Here is a 17,469-nt window from a genome sequence, read left to right as displayed (position 1 = left end):
CCCTCGTCTACACTGAGATTAGGTCGAATTTAGCAGCGTTAGGTCGATTTTATAAGCAATGCGCCTACATAACCAACCCCATTCCGTCGACCTAAAGGGCTCTTAAAAATCGACTGCGGTACTCCTCCCCAACGAGGGGAGTAGCCCCAAAATCGACCTTCTGGGGTCAAATTTGGGGTAGTGCAGGCACAGCATTGTGCAATTCGACGGTATTGGCCTCCAGGTGCTAATCCAGAGTGCTCCAATGTGACCGCTCTGGACAGTGCTTTCAACTCTGATACTCTAGCCAGGTACAGAGGAAAAGCCCCGGGAACTTTTGAATTTCATTTCCTGTTTGGTCAGCGTGGTGAGCTCAGCAGCACAGATGACCATGCAGTCCCAGAATTGCAAACAAGCTCCAGCATGGAGCGAACGGGAGACTCTGGATCTGACTGCTGTATGGGGAGAAGAATCTGTGCAGGCAGAACTATCAAAAAGAAGAAATGCTAATATATATGCCAAAAATCGCACAGGGCTTGGTGGAGAGAGGCTACACCAGGGACACGCAGCAGTGCCACGTGAAAGTTAAGTAGCTCAGGCAAGCCTACTACAGACAAAGGAGACAAACGGTCGCTCCAGGTCAGAGCCTCAGACATGCCACTTCTATGATCAGCTGCATGCAATTTTGGGGGGGACCCTACCAGAACCCCACTGCTGTCCACGGACACCTGCAAGGGGGGAGTCTCAGGCAACATGGAGGAGGATTTTGTGGATGAGGAGGAGGAGAATGTGCAGCAGGCAAGCAGAAAATTCATTCTCCCCAGAAGCCAGGACCTTATCACCACCCTGGAGCCAATACCCTCCCAAGGCGGGATCCCTGACCCTGAAGCCAGAGAAGGCAGCTCTGGTGAGTACACATTTGTAACTACACTACTGGGGTTAAAAGCAATTGTGTTTAATGTTTGATTTGCCCTGAAGCATTGGGATGCATTTGAGGCCAGTACAGCTACTGGAAAAGTCTGCTAACGTGTCGGGGTATGCAGCGGGAATCCTCCAGGGACATCTCCATGAAGCTCTCCTGGAGGTACTCTGAAAGCCTTTGCAGAAGGCTTCTGGGGAGGGCTGCCTTATTTCGTCCTCCACGGTATGACACTTTACCACGCCAAGCCAGTAGCAAGTAGTTGGGAATCACTGCAGCACAAAGCATGGCAGCGAATGGTCCTGGGTTTTGGTCGCATTCATGCAACATTCAGTCTTTATCTTTTTGTGTCAGTCTCAGGAGAGTGATATCATTCAGGGTCACCTGGTTGAAATAGGGGAAGTTTTGTAAGGGACCTGTAAAAGGACCCCGTTCATGCTGGGCTGTTTGCGCTTGGCTAAAAGGGATCATCCCAGAGAATAGCCACACGGTGTGGGGAAGGGTGTGCTGGTGTCTCCTAGCCAGGTTCTGCACATACTGCAGGATAACGCGCGAGGTGTTTACAGTGCTCACAACTGCAACGCTGAGCTGAGCGAGCTCCATGCTTGCCATGCTATGGCGTCTGCACAGTAACCCAGGAAAAAGGCATGAAACAATTGTTTCCCATTGCTTTCAAGGAGGGACGGAGGGAGGGGAGAGAAACGACATGTACCCAAAACCACCCGCGACAATGTTTTTGCCCCATCAGGCATTGGGAACTTAACCCAGAATTCCAATGGGCAGCGAGGACTGTGGGATAGCTACCCACAGTGCACCACTCCATGAGTCTATGCTAGCCACGGTATTGAGGATGCACTCAGCCGACCTACTGCGCTTAGTGGGCACATACACAATCAACTGCATAAAATCACTTTCTAAAGATAGATTTTATAGAAGTCTATCTAATTTCGTAGTGTAGACATACCCTAAGAGCGTATAAGCAACTGGAGAGTTAGGGGACCTGGCACCGGTCTAGGTAGTTGTGCCACTGGGTCTCAGCTCTTAAAAAGGAGTGTTAGAAAGAGAAACTAAACCTAGAGAGTGTTTCTCTAGAGACAGAGAGCCAGAGACTGGACTTGGCTCAGACTCTGGAAGCTTAAGAGCACATGAGTCCAGCATGTGGGACCCAGATACAGCAGTCTGATGAATATCTAGAAGGAGGACCTCAATCAGGGCTGTGGCAATATCCTTTCCAGAACAAAAACAAAGAGCCATATTACTTGTTACACTCCTTATATCATACAGTAATCAGACATGGATACAAAAGGTGACTTTGTTCACACAACTTTACTGTTTTCTTTAAGGGTGAGCTAGTATAGATTACGCATGTGCAAAGAGAAGCCAGTAAAGGAAAAGAAAAAATAGAAAATCCACTTGTGAATAGCAAATACACATCACAAAAAACCTGATCATTCTAAACCCATGTTACAGACAAAAATCACCTAGCAAACCAGTTATTTCAGAACCCAAGGAACAACCCTTTAAAAAATCCTCCAACATGTCACTAGTGAAAATATTTGTCTTACTCAAAAAACATCAGTGCGCTGGTTAGCAAATGGGGATGGAAGGAGCCAACTATGAAACTCCTGACTGGCTCCCCTTATTCTGCAGGGCTCAGCTCCACAGCAAAAACGCTGCATACCCTCCAGTGGCAGAGCTTTTGCAGAACTTACAAGCAACACAAGGGAATAGCTGAGCTCCTGCAGTGCTTCTAAGCACCACTATACCACAGCAGCTACTTGCCATTGTTTTCAATTCAGTTATGGGGAGTACATATCAATTTGTCAACAGTCGCCTAACATGGACATTATGTGCACCACACACTCCAATGTCTACAACATTGTCAAGAAGACAGCTTGATACAGTGATTGCAAGGACTAGGCCACAATGCATCATTCTGGTAAGGTGAGTAAAGCACATGAGAAGAATTTTGATGAATCACAAAGTATTGAACAAATCTTGTGTAGCAAGATTTAAGCAGATTTTAGAAACAAGCAGTAAATCAACAGAGAGAGACATAACCTGAATATTTTAGCCCCTAGACACCAGCAATATCAGAGCCTAGACCTCAGAACTTGACCTGGGCACTGGACTATAATGCATACTCAGACTCTCATAGCATTCACTTCCTGGTCAGTAGCATTGGGAAGACACCCCAGGACAAGAGTCCCCATTTGAAACATGCATCCGCTGCAGAGGCCTCTGAGGAAGCGAGCCAGCTTCTGGAAGAAGAGACTGAGGCTGGTGATGACTCAACAAGCATTTGGAATTTGAGGAAGAACAGCCTCCCTAGGAACCTTTAACAGGACTGATTTGTTAAAGCCACATTTGCAGAGGAAAGGGTGGTGTCCTGAGGACAGAGAATGATATTTGCATGTGTATGGTTTCTCTCCCTCTTCCCTTCCTTCTGCAGGTCCTCTGCCTGCAGCAACCAGACTTTAAAGAAAAAAATTTACCTCCTAAGCCAGTTATGTCAAATACTGGACCCAACTGATGTATTTATGCAGCCTGTAGGCATATTCAGATTCTGCAGAATAAAATATTCATTGTAAAAAGTTACTAGCCCTTACATTTGCAAAGATACACTCCGTTAAGGGACATTGTGACATACTCCCTCAAAATGACATCCTGTACCCACATTCACTGCTGTTGTAGGATTATGATATGTTTTGTATAAAGTATGCCTTGTGAGGTATTATTTGAGAAGTCATGTTCTGTTGACCTTTAATATCGTGTTGAATTATATGTATTACTGTTGTATTTGAAGATAAGCTGTGAGTTACTGAAATATGTTGAGAGTCTGGGAGACACCCATTGCTAGCCTTTCAGTGATACATACGGATCATATGATACAGATGCATGTATCCGATGAAGTGAGCTGTAGCTCACAAAAGCTTATGCTCAAATAAATTGGTTAGTCTCTAAGGTGCCACAAGTACTCCTTTTCTTTTTGCGAATACAGAATGGGAGCTGTCTAACCCCCGTGACAGAGCAAGGATCTTTCCAGCACCTGGAAGAGAGTATAAAATGGGGGGCAATGACATCAGCACTTAGCCTCTCTTCTCCTCCGTCTCAACACCTGGAAGAAAGATCACTTGGAAGACAAAGGGAAGCCTCCTTAAACTGGGAAGAAGGGATGGTCCTAACTAGATTTTCTAGTTAGTGTGAACTGAATTCTGCATGCAACGTCCAGCAGGATGAGAAAAACTGTTTGATTCAAATCTTGCTTAGCCTGCTAAAGTTTAGGATTTAGAATGCGTGTTTACTTTTTATTTCTTATGTAACCAACTCTGACCTTTACACCTACCACTTAAAAATTAACTAAAATAAGTTATTTCTGTAATGTTTTATCTTTACCAGTGAGTTTGTCTAAAGTGCGTGGGGAATCTGCTCAGATTAAAAAGGTTGGGGCATGTCCACGATCCTTTGAAGGAGTAGCAAACTGACAAATGAGCTTACATTAATCAAAGTCTTGATCAGTGTAAGACAGTACATTTCTGGGGTACAAGGCTTGGTTTAGGGGAGGGATTTGCTGGTGTCTCCGTGTGCAGGCTCATGAGTGACTTAGAGAGCATTCATGCAAATTACCTGGGCATGTCCCTGCACGTTATTGGCTGAGTGATCACAGCACCTGGAGGGGGTTGCTGTTTGTCACTAGCACAGCACTGTAAGAAACAGTCCAGGCTGGAGAGTTAAGGAGGCCCAGCAGCCCCACAGTTCCAAGTTGTGCCCTGGGTATCTGTCACAGACACACATTTGGAAGGTAAATGGATGCAGTGTTGTCTTCCTCAGTCTGCAGACAGCCTAAAACAATGAGAAACTGAACTCCTCAACTCTCAGTAATCCCACAGCAGTGTTAAAATGTTGTAATTGGGCTTTTAAATTAAAGTGTCAGTTTTACCTATTTAATTGCTAATCATTTTAGCAAATGGCATGGGGTGGAGTGACACCCACAGGAGAAGGAAATGTTACTCTACTAGTCTGTTCTATAATATATTAAATTTAAGTCAATTAAGAAGAGTTATATATATGAAATTTTAAATCTGAATCACAATACTATGTTTCCCAAGATACAATACACGTTATCACAACAGCAATGTATTCTATGCAACAGAGTACTCAATCTACTGCAAAAAGAAACTGGACAGTAATTTCTATTACACTTTCTACTGCAGGGGATGGCAGTTTTGTTATTTTCCTTGAGGGTACTGCTTTACTACTAAATTTACATAATGACTCCCAACACTAGGCAAACAGGTGCATTAGACACAGTGTTTTAATTTGTGGAAAGTAGAGTCCAATTCTGTAAATATGTTTTGCAAACTTGAAAGAAAATTAAAAAATATGATGTGATCATTAAATTAGTGTCAGGAGTCAGGCAGCAGACCTGTTTGCTTTACTATCCATTGGTTTGGATTCAAGAAGTTCAGAACACAAATTTAAAGTTTCAGCTCTGCTGACAGAAGTATTCTGTGAAACAGTATCCAGGAACAGCTCTGCAGCAGGAAGCCCCCCAATCCCCTCATATTTCATAGTGCCTTGGCAGCATATGAAAGTCATATCACTAAACCATTAAACACCATTACTTCCTATTACATGGAGAATGGGAAAGTAGTTGTACATATAGCAAGCCTTCTTGGTTTCTCATTGGGCACTTAGTTGTTCATCTAAGGGCATGTCTAAACTGCAATTAAAAACCCATAGCTGGCCCATGACAGCTGAGTCAGGCTCAGGGGCTCTTTAATTGCGGTGTAAACACTTGGGCTCAGGCTGGAACCCAAGCTCTGGGACCCTCCCCCCTCATAGGGTCAGAGGGCTCAGGCTCCAGCCCGAACCTGAGCATCTACACTGCAATTAGACAGCCCCTGAGCCAGAGTCAGCTAACACAGGCCAGTGCAAGTGTCTAATTGCAGTACAGCTGTACCAGATGTACCCTAACAAGTTTCAAATTAAGTGAAGTAAGCTCTTTAAAAAGAGTTACTTATTTAGATTGAGGTATTCAAAAATTAAGAAAGAAGTTTCCACACAAATAATCATGAACAAATACATTTTGCAGAAACATTAAGCAATAGCTGGCCTCCGTGGTTTAGTTACTCTGGAGTACCACTACTTGAGACCTGGGTTCTAAGCCTTAAAATGATCTTATGATCATATGCTGAGAAGGGAGCCTCTTGGCCCTACAAAGCAACCTCTGAAGCAGTTAAATGAACCCCAAATGGAGTCCCAACCAGCACTCCCGGGCCCAAAAGTTGCTATATGGGTAGGGCTGGGAGTAGGGTGACCTGACAGCAAGTGTGAAAAATCAGGACGGGGGGGTACAAGGAAGAAAGGGTATGAAAGTTGTGCTAGATGTGGAATCTTATTTTATGGGGGAAATGTATGGAAAATAGGATGACTATTTCCTCCACTACAACTTCTCTTTCCTGGCAGAGACTTTAGCACTCTGTGATGAATTTATGATTCAGCTGCTTCAAAGTAGCACCTTCCAGTTTTTCAATTGTACTGTTCGCAACATATTCCCAAAGCATGCATCACCAAGATTTGGAGCATCTCATCTACTGGCCGTGTAAGCCAAATGATATCAAGATATTCTGAGAGGCAAAAATGGGCATCTCTGTCTCCATCTCAAGAAATAATCAACAGGCAGAGGCATATTATATTGTGTTTTTTCCATCAGACTCATTCATTTTCTGAAAGTTCCCTGTGAGAAGGGAAAAACAGAATCTGTGTTAGAAAAAATGTTTAATATGCAATAGAAACATATCTGCACATTTAAAACCCATAGTCTTCTCCTTTTAGAACAGTCTTTCCATTTAAGAACATCTAGTTATTCTAAATCAACAATTCAGCTGAATACTTCTGATATGATCAGCAGTGAAATTCTACACTAACATTTAAAGTTGTCCTAATGGGTTTTTTGGAGTAATAATGAAATGAATGGGCAGCTCACATTTCTCACTGCACTAGTGTGGTGCCCATCTACACCAGTAAATTCAGCACAGGTTACCGCAATGGCTGTGCATAAACTAGCACTGAAAACAGTTAAGTGCTAGTGTGGCCAGATTAAACCATTTTAAACATCCTCCTATGAAGGCTCGCTCTGAGAAAATGGCAGTGTTAAATGATTTAGTCCTGCCCACATTACCACTTGTTTAATATCATTTTAATAGGTTAGTGTGGAAAATAAAGTGTTTTTAATCTAAAATTTCACAAATAGGGAATTAAGCATAATAATCAACCGTAACAAACATTTTATCAACTTTTTATAAACTTAAAACTGAATAACTGTTACCAAGTTGCATGGCTCCTATTGGCAAATACTTGTGTATAGGCACCCACACAGGAACATGTTCTCACGTTTTGGAGATATACCTGAACCTTACTTTCTCCTCGCAACGAATGTATTTAGTATAGTTCACAGCTCTATAGTATTGAGAAAAAAAAAATGCTAACAATCTAAGCGTTCAAGTCTTTAATAAAAAAGTTCTCTTCTAGTTTACACCTAACTTCCCCTGGCAACAAATGCCTTCCTTCACCCCATGCAAAACACCAATAACCCAGTTCTGGCCCACCACCAATCTTGCAGGACTTTGCCACATCCCTACAATGGCTTGGAAACCTCAATTTCAGCAAACTCCCAGTAACAGTCACCATACTTCACACTTCTGCAATTCTTCTCCCCTCCCACACCCCACTTACCACCCTCCAACTTCCAAATAATAGGCAATACTGAAACGTAAATAGTGATCCTGGGGGACTCAGCCTACCCCCGCTTATTAAGCAGTACACTGACCACCTCAACAGCACTACGGAAAGTTTCATTTATTGGCTCTGAAAGTGCATGACGACTGTTGAATGTGCTTTTGGCAGACTGGGATGTTTACTCACTAGATTGAATCGGTGAGAAAAATATCCCAGTGGTTATAGCTGCCTGATGTGTCCTACATAATATCTGTGAGGCAGAGGGGGAGCGGCTGTCTGCTGATTTTGACCAGCCAGACACAAGAGGTATTACAAGAGCCCAACATTGATCTGTGGGGTTGAGGGAGGCTTTGCAAAACCACTTTAACAATCACGCACAGTTGAACTGAGCACTGCGTGTTGCATGTTTTAATATAGGACTGGGTGTTTTCCTGAACTTATAAATTATGTTGCACTTGCATTAACAAGTATTGTTTGCTTTGACTAGCGCTATGCATTCTCCAGTAGTTGTTGTGAACTAATAAAGAGGATGATTTGTTCCTCCAGAAATAGAACTTTATTGACTGGCGGGGGGGGGGGGGAACCAGTGCAGAAAAATCAATTTCATACAAATTTTTTAACATAACTTAACAGGGGTAAAGCTTTAAAATTAGAAAGGAAACAAATATTTATGCCCATTTGAGAACACAAATGTAGTTCATTGTGGCTACACATACGCCAGCCATGGTTCTCACAGCTCAGTGTGTGAAAAGCTGTGGTTTTTCTTGTTATCCCCTGGCACAGATTGGTAGAGGTAATGAAGCATCCTGTGATGCTACACATGGTATGTTGGGGGTGTAGGAAGAAGCAACCATGTAATTCTCCAAGAACTGCGAAGGTTGAAGAGTCTGGGATTTTTGGACCTGTAGGTCAACCGGAGTCTGCAGCATTTGGGTTTGCTGCTTGAGAAGTCCCATTATATCCTCGTGTATTTCCTTCTCTTGTCCTGAGATTCTTGGGCCTTTTTCCTGTCCTCTGTCTTTCTCCATACTGTCATATAGGCCCTTCAAGCCCTTTGTTCATGGTCCAATGCAGCACTCGTAGGATCTCACAGAAGTAGTCCACCCTAGTCCTCGTCTTCCTCATCAGGGTCAGGCATTCTGAGGGCATGGAGACAACGTCCTCAAGGTTGGAATGCCAGAAGCTGCTGTTAAAGACAGACAGATGTATCATTGGACTTAGTGTCACAGGGGAAAGGGAAAAATTTCAAAATTCCCTCCCCTTACTCCCATAGACACTTAAAGGCTTATTGACATTTCAGCTTCATAGCACTTCAGGCTGGAGAGTGGTGTTGTGCTGTCATGGTGAGTACAGCCCACCATGAGCAAGCAGGGAAACAATTTTCTGTTGCACAAGGCTTTAAAATTTCAATCCCTATTTGCTGCTACTGGCATCCTGAAGCTGCCCCCCATATGTTGATAGCCTGTTTATTGCATGGTGCCAACCAAACTCATTGGAAAGTGGCATGGGAAAGTGACCCACTTGGAGGAAGTAATAAGGCAGCCATCCGTAAAAGCCTTTGGGAGAGGACTGTAGAATATCTCAAAGAAAGTTTCATCAAGATCTCAGGAGGAGAATAGGGCCATACCTATGCACATGAAGCACTCAGCATCCCCTCCATCCCCCAACACTTCTAACTCAACAGCGAACCAAAAGCAGATGCCAACTCTGCCTCTGTTTGTAGTACCTCTACCTCTCCCCATATGACTAAAAAAAATGAAGATACTTGTATCATGTTAACTTGGGATGGGCTGGGTTCCATCTTTAAATTTAAAAACTGTAAGCAAAAAATGCATGCACGCACTTACCCAAGGTCCCTTCCCTTTCTTCGGGCTCATCTGCGTTTGCCTGGCAGGATGGGCTAGACTGTGGAGGAGTCTCAAACAGGTCTTGGCTTGCTGAGTCCCTTGATGCCTCTTCCCTTCCCCCCTCCTCGCTGTTCATGGCAGGGGTCTCAGTCTCAGGCTCCTCCGAGGTATGGAAAGTGGTCTGCAGGGTCCTGGTGCAGTCTCTGCCAAGTATGGCATTCAGTTCCTTGCAGAAGCAGCAGGAATCAGATTCAGTACCAGATCTATTGTTGCACCCCCGGCCTTGTGGTATCCCTGGTGAAGTTCCTTCGCTTTCATGCGGCACTATTGCTGATGCCTATCATACCACTTTGCCTGCATCCCCCTTGCAATCTGCTCTTAGATGTCCATGCTTCTATGACTTGTTCATAGCTGTGCTTGCAGCCTCTTCTCCCCATAGGCTCAGGAGATCAAATGCAGCTCTGCCTGAAGTAGGCAGGAAGTATGTAGTACCTCTGTATGTAGAGCCTGGGCAGTTGTACACAACAAGGGTGAACTGGTGGGTGTGCTTGCTAAGTGGGCAATCAGGAAAAGGCATTTCAAAAACATGTGGGAGGGTTTTAAAGGCGAGGGTGGCTTCTGGTCTCTGTGACCCCTGGGCCATGGAGTTTAAAACTGTGACCAGAGCAGGCACTGTCACCAGGAATAGGGTACTGTGCAATAGCTGCTGGAGGACTGTTATGGTCGACACTGGCCGTCCAGTGTCTCCACCCATACTGAGTCTGCAGATCTGTCACTGCACCAGTTCACCTTCAAAATGTGAATCCAGTTTAAGTTGGCAACTACAAGGGATAATGTATAGTTTTTAATGAAATGTTAGATTCTGAAATACAAGATGGGAAGTTCTGGCTTGCTGAATACTGGCCTGTCACAAGCTGGCCCAATTCAATCCCTGCCCTGTTCTGCCTGAGAATTCAAGCATTTCTCTTAACTAAAGGCAACTGACTATATCCTGGGGGCAGGGAGGGAAGAAAAAAAAACAGTCTACAGAATTCATAAGTTCTACACTTTCAGACTGCAAACTCCATTTTGGATGTGGACTTTTTTTTATCTTCTCTGTTGTCCAGTTGCTCCATGTTGGACTGAAATTTTAAAATCTGGTGGCAAAGGGCCAACAATAGGAGGGTCATTGACTTAAGTGCTCTCCCACTGAGGGCTGGTCTACACTATGGGGCGTGGAGGGGGTGGATATTGATCTAAGTTACACAACTTCAGCTACATGAACAACATAGCTGAAGTCAACACACTTAGATCTACTTACTGCAGCGTCTTAACTGCAGGGTGTTGATGGGATACATTCTCCCATAGATTCCCCTTGCGCTTCTCGTTGAGGTGAAATATCGGAGTCAATGCTAGAGCGATCAGCAGTCGATTTATCGTGTCTATACTAGACACGATAATCGACCCCGCTGGATTGATCGCTGCCCATCGATCTAGTCAGTAGTGTAGACAAGCCCTGAGTCAGCTCTAAACAAAAGGCTGTCTCCTACTCAGGAGAACTGGCTTATCAGGGGAGAGGTTGCCTAGCAATGAAGTCATGTAGTAGGGGTCTGGGATCACTTGAAAAAATTGATCTAGGAGTCACCAGGCAGAGAAACTGGAAGGTTTTAAGATGACTCTTGGGGGAGACAGAGGATATATCTGTACTGCATTTTAAAAACATGTGGTAGCAAGTCTGAGCCTGGCTGCTGTGGGTTTTAAAGTCCAGTGTAGACATACCTAGAAACACACAGAGGGGAGAGGAGACCAGAGTGGACTGATTTAAATCAAGGCAATTTAAAACAGATTTTAATAATTTAAATGAGCAAGCAGAAAACCTTGATTTAAAATCAACTTACATCTTATTTTGCATTTGTACTTTAGTTACTTTCCTAAAGAAAGGTTCATTCTCATTGGTTGGTTACCATTAAAATGTGTTGATTTTCAATTAAATATAGCTTTTACAATATATTTGGTGCTTCTTTCTTCCAACCAAGAGGATACAGTGTATCTATACATGTTTATTTAAGCAATTATATAGGTTAACATACATCTAAATCAGATTTTTAATTTTTACATTTTAAATACATTCCACCCTGCTATTAACATTACTACATTGTATAGGCTATGAAGTTAGGTACACTGGATCTCCCAACGTAAATGTGCACTTCATTTCTTTCACTGCATACACAAGGATCAGAGAGAAAGGCGCGCGCGCATACACACACACAGAAAGTTGTAGATTATAGTTTTCTAACAAGTATTATTGCACCCACCATGAGGTAACTACTTTGTACCTCTTTATGATGGATAAAGATGAAGAAAGCATTGGACTGGACAACTATGGTTGTTCAGGGAACAGTGACCATGAAGTGATTACACTGAATATGGGGAAAGAGAAGACAGTTCCAACAGTAATATGTACACTTGGTGCTTCAAAAGAAGCATTTTCCCAAAGTTAAAGAAAATTATGAGCTAAACTGATTGGGGGAGAAAACATACAGGAAAAAAATTGGGAGAGTTAATAAAAAGAAGAATTTATTAGGTGGCCTACAAGCCACGAGTCCACAATCAAGAATTAAGACAACTTTGGCTAAAAGTAAAGGCAGCAATTAAAAATAAAAAAGCAACATATGGGAAATAGATAGTCAACAAATTAGAAGTTATGAAGTGTAGAAAATTCATAAGGGAATCTAAAGATATGGAAAAATCTAAAGATATGGAAAAGACTAGCAGGGCTAAGGACAATCAGATGTAGATTTAATGTCTATTAAGAACAAAAGGAACCCTAGCAAGAATATAAACACATTGGTAAATTAATATGGTAATAGCATTTATGATGCAGGAAAACAAGAGTGTTAAATATTTCTGTTCTGTATCTGGAAAGAAAGATGGTGTATTTGTCAAGCTGCCTGGAGTGTCAGCCAACCTCAGGGCAGACTGTTAGGAAACAGGACATGAACCCCAAACTTGTGTTTTATAATTAAATTTCACCAAGTAACAAGTGTGAACTCATAAAGCACTATAAACAGCCTTAAACTGGAGTCAAGAACTGTACTATTTGGCACTCTAGTCTCTCTTGCCACCCAGGCAAGCCTGCCTTTGAGAGAGATTGTCCCTTACACTGGAATTCTCAGTCTTTTTCTCTCCAAGCCGACTCTCCCCCACAATAGGCTATAAAAACCTGTGCCACAACAACTGTTTTTCTTCATATAAAAGTCAGGGTCAGCATTAGTGGGTAGCAAGCAGGGCAACTGCCTGTGGCCCCACGAAGCACGCAGGACCCCTGCTGGTGCTGGGGGAGGGAGGATTGGTGGGGCTGGCAGGGGCTTTCTACCAGCTCCATGTCCCTGCAGCTCCTAGGCAACAGATGCAGGGGCCAGGGCAGAGGCTCCACTGCTCCCACCACAAGCCACAGCTTCTATTGGCCGGGAACTGCAGCCAACGGGAGCTGCAGGGGTGAGACCTGCTAGAACAAGCAGCGCAGAGACCCCAGCCTCTCCGCCGCCTAGAAGCTGCAGGGGGGCCATGCCAGTGGGAGACCCCCATCCCAAGGTAAGCACCCCCACTTCCCAACCTCCTGCCCTTAAGCCCCCTCCCACATGCCCAAACTTCTGCTGCTCAGAAAGGGCAGCCTCTGAGCCAGCATCAGCCGCTGTAGAAGTCATGGTGGTCACGGAATCCATGACTTCCTTGACAGACTCGCAGCCTTACTTATAACGAATATCTTTGTTAACAATACTAACAGAGGTGAGCCAGACTGGTTTCTAGCTAAGCATTGTCAAAGTTCAGTGAGGGCCACGGGCCTTGGCATGGACTGGCATCTGGTCTGCCAGGATCACAGTATTCATATCACATTAGGACGACGAAGTATTTCAGAACCCATTAGCAGGCCCAAATAAAATTTGCAGCAAGATTTCTGGCCTACCAATGTTAATTTGACACAAGCACAAATAGATATCAACTAGCCATCAACAAGTGTAGGCTTGAAATTAGATGGTTTCTAACCATCAGAGAAGTGAATTTCTGGAATAACCTTCCTACGGGAGCAGTGGGAGCAAAAAACCTAACTTGTATCAAGCTCAGTCTTGGAATGTTTATGGAGAAGACAGTATGATGAGATGGGTCTTTTACCATTGTAGACAATCTGCTAATAGCAAAAATCCCCAATAGTCAGAGATGGGGCGGGCTTTGAGTTACTACAGAGAATTCTTTTGCAGAGGCCTGGCTGGTGGATTTGCCAACACACTCAGGGTTCAACTGATCACCATATTTGGAGTCAGGAAGGAATTTTCCCCCAGGTCAGATTGGCAGAGACCCTGGGGGGTTTGCCTTCCTCTGCAGCATGGGACATGGGTCACTTGCTCATTTAAACTAGAGTAAATGGTGAATTCTCTGTAACTTGAAGTCTTTAGATCATGGTTTGAGGACTTCAATAACTCAACCAGAAGTTACAGGTCTATTACAGGAAGGGGTGGGTGAAGCTTATGGCCGGAAACCTGCAGGAAGTCAGACTGGGTGATCACAATGGTCCCTTCTGGCCTTAGAGTCTACGAGGGTCTTATATACAAGTCCTTAGGAATGCTTAAATGTAGGCAACACCAATGATCAGCAACAATTGCTCAATTAAAATATCAAACAGCAACTTAACTTACAGGTTTCAGAGTAGCAGCCGTGTTAGTCTGTATTCGCAAAAAGAAAAGGAGTACTTGTGGCACCTTAGAGACTAACAAATTTATTTGAGCATAAGCTTTCGTGAATGCATCTGATGAAATGAGCTGTAACTCACGAAAGCTTATGCTCAAATAAATTTGTTAGTCTCTAAGGTGCCACAAGTACTCCTTTTCTTTTAACTTACGGTTTCAGAGTCAAAGTAACCAAGTGCAATGGATTATGTCAACTGTACAAATGTGGTGACTAAGGCTACCATTTGGTGCAGAGGTCAATGTGTTCACAGTAATCATGAATTTGAATAACGTCTGTGACCACCACATTGGCAGCTCCTTTCCCCTGCGGGTGTTGCAGCACCACTCAGGTTTTGCGCATCCAGCTCTGTGTAGATACAGGGGCAGAGGGCCAAAATGACTGGCACTGTGACCCAGTGGACTAGGTCATAACACCAATCAAGTCTACTCCTTTCCCTCCACCTACAGAAGAACAGACACACCACACCTGACTGGTGTTACAGCCACAGGAACCAAGTCAGAACAACCAGAGCCACCCCCACCCCCAAAAGACAAGAGCCCATGCTACACAACTTCCTCCTCCACATGCACACAGCCCCCTCCCCCCCTTTCCATGGGGCATCCTTATTTTCCCACATCTCTTCCATGACATTTACTGGAATTTTCCATGAAAAAAGTCATACCTTTAATGGTGACCCATGCCTCCTCTTACTTATTACATATCCAGTTAAGTTTGATCACAGAAAAACACAAAAGTTTGATTCTCAACTTCTGTATTTCCAGCAATTTCTGTGCATGGTAGAAAGTTGAAAGAAAACCAGATGCATTTTGACTGTTACACCAAGTACTGAATTGCACCTTTTCAAATATCATTCACTGACCATTTGGAAACTGAAATGCCTCCACCCAATACTACTAGTATGACTTTTATAACAATTTAGTCACATTATGGTGATGTTTTTGGAAAACGGTAACCTTACACTATTTTTTAAGTTGTTCTTGAAATAAAGAACTCAAAACCACATATAAAGAACCAACTTCAGCCTCATGGCAAAGCTATTAACTCCAGAAGCCCATAGTTTAGTGCCAGTATATGAAAACAAGTTTCTTCTATAGTATCTACATCAGGTATAAACTGCAAATAACTCAGAACTGGACAGTGAAAAACTCATAGGAAGAAACAAAACAGAGGCTTGTACTACCACTTATGTCCGTATAACTTACATCACACAGGATGTGACTAAGCCACCTCCCTGAACTACACAAGTTGCACTGACCTAAGTGTTGGTGTGGACAGCGCTATGACAGCAGAAGAGGTGGTTTTATTACACTGACAGGTGAGCTCTCTCCAGTCAGCACAGAGCGTCTTCAGCAGACAACCTGTGGAACTCTTTGCCAGTGGATGTTGTGAAGGCCAAAACTATAATAGTGATAGTGTCCCTAGCCTCCATTTGCTGAAGCTACGAATAGGAGACAGGGAATGGATCACTTGATGATTACCTGTTCAGTTCATTCCCTCTGGGGCACCTGGCATTGGCCACTATCGGTAGACAGGATAGTGGACCAGATAGACCTTTGGTCTGACCCAGTAGGGCCATTCTTATGTTATTACATGCTGCATCAGTGCAGCTGTAACATTTCTAACATAGACTAGTCCTAAGTTTTCACACACACACACACACTGCACTTTCCACCAGATTTAACTGTTTTACCAACATCAAGGATCTGCTCCCTTGGCCAATTTGATAAACACACTCAGATTCTACATTGAATAACTACATAAGTATTCCACTTACTAGCGGAATAGAGATGAGAAAGAGAGAAAATTAGGCCCTTTGATTTCCTACAGCCCATGGCCCCAGCAAGCAGAGAAAATCCTTACGGTTCCTTCATTCATTCCAAGCTTCCTCCAGAACGACAGGGCTCCTCTCGCCCCTAACCCAGCATTTTCCCCGCCTCAGGTTAACCCTACGCCCCCTCCCCGAGGGGACCACCCTAATTAACTCCTTCATCAATTCACGTGGACACATGAATCCTCCAAATACCCCGCGTCTACCCACTGCCCCTCCCAGGCAGCCTTTATCTCCACACGGGCGACAAACCGAGATACCCAGTACACCCCCGACACGGGCGCCGCTCCCCGGGGCCACCGTTCTCCGCCAACACCTCCCTGCCCCCGCCGGCCTGCCAAGAGGCGCCTTCCCCGGGGCCCCGCCCCACTCACCGTTTCTTAGGGATGGTGGATGCGACCGGCCGCTCAGCTGCGCCCCCCGCCCTGCACTGGCTCGGGGAGAGGAGCCGCTCAGCCTCGGGCGCCCGGCTCGCCGGCGAGCCCTGCAGGTGGCCAGAGAGGATGCGCAGCCTCCGCTGGGCAGCGGGCTGGGACCCCGGGCCGCCTGCCTCGGCTGCCGCCGCCATCGCACTTCCGCGTTGCGCCGCCGGGTAAGAGGTCACACGCGGGAGGGGAGGAAAGCGCTGCGAGCGCTTGTCGGTACTCCCGGCATGCACCTCTTTCCCAGCCCTCCCGCCCGCGGAGGCAGGGCCCCGCCCCTCGCACCTGTGCGGCGGGCAGCGCCTCGCCCCTTCCCCAGCCAGGGCACCCCAGCCAGGGCGGCGTTCTCTCGCTGCCCAGCCCGCCCCTTGCCGTGTGGAGCCCGGGCCCAGCAGGAGAGCTGAGCCTCCGCCCCTTCCCCCCTTCGCTCCATGGCAAAGGAAACCCGCTCATCCATTCCCTCCATCTCTGCGCCAAGGCACTCAGCGGCGGGAGTGGAGCCTCCCGGTTCTGAACCCTCCGCCCCGTCAACAGAGGCTGCACCCCTCTCGGCCCAGCCCGCTGTCACCCTGTTCACAAACTGTGGGATGGGTGGTGTTTGTCCAGCAGCCCCAGCGTCTGCACTCCTGCACTTTAGCTGTCACCTTGGAAAAGCCCTGGTACAGGTCTGCCCTGTGGTTAGGAAGACGGGTCTGAAAACGTGAGCTGACTCTACCCTACAGGCACAGAGGCTGGAACGGGGGCGGGGGCCAGCTTGAAGTGGTTACCATCATATACAGGATTTATGGTTTGGTTCAATGGCTCTCAGCACCCCCTACTATACAAATGGTTGCAGTATCCCTGCCTACAGGCTCAAAAACCAAATGGTAAATCAAAAGCCCTGAAATGGATTATGGTTTTCAAACCTCACATTTTACAAACCAATTGGAAGAATTTAGGGAGCCTGACTCAAGAGTTTGAACACTGCCATCCTACCATTCTGAACAGGGATTAGAGCAGGGGTTGGCA

The 17,469-nt window shown here is 45.1% G+C and overlaps 1 protein-coding gene and 1 long non-coding RNA gene across 4 annotated transcripts in view; one reads left to right on the top strand and one right to left on the bottom strand.

The window, feature by feature from the left end:
- The window catches only part of AGPS (alkylglycerone phosphate synthase), a 157,781-nt gene that overhangs the window by 121,358 nt on the left and 18,954 nt on the right, over positions 1 to 17,469 (bottom strand). Inside the window, exon 1 of one of the 3 annotated variants that reach the window (XM_048870393.2) lies at positions 16,414 to 16,649. The exons of 1 other annotated variant lie outside the window; for it this stretch is intronic. In XM_048870393.2, coding sequence (XP_048726350.1) covers positions 16,414 to 16,607 — 194 coding nt within the window. In that variant the 5' untranslated portion in view covers positions 16,608 to 16,649. Of the gene's footprint in view, positions 1 to 16,071; positions 16,098 to 16,413; positions 16,650 to 17,469 lie in introns of those variants that run through there. One more of the 3 variants, XM_048870394.2, reaches the window with a different exon arrangement.
- LOC142068553 (uncharacterized) overlaps positions 16,546 to 17,469 on the top strand; it is a 28,475-nt gene continuing 27,551 nt past the window's right edge. The window contains exon 1 of the long non-coding RNA XR_012664391.1: positions 16,546 to 16,631. This is a non-coding gene — a long non-coding RNA (uncharacterized LOC142068553). The remainder of the gene's footprint in view (positions 16,632 to 17,469) is intronic.

This window comes from Caretta caretta, chromosome 11, assembly GCF_965140235.1.
Source record: "Caretta caretta isolate rCarCar2 chromosome 11, rCarCar1.hap1, whole genome shotgun sequence".
Lineage (NCBI taxonomy): Eukaryota > Metazoa > Chordata > Testudines > Cheloniidae > Caretta > Caretta caretta.
Note: the sequence above shows the minus strand (reverse complement) of the source record. Positions and strands in the feature narration are given on the sequence as shown.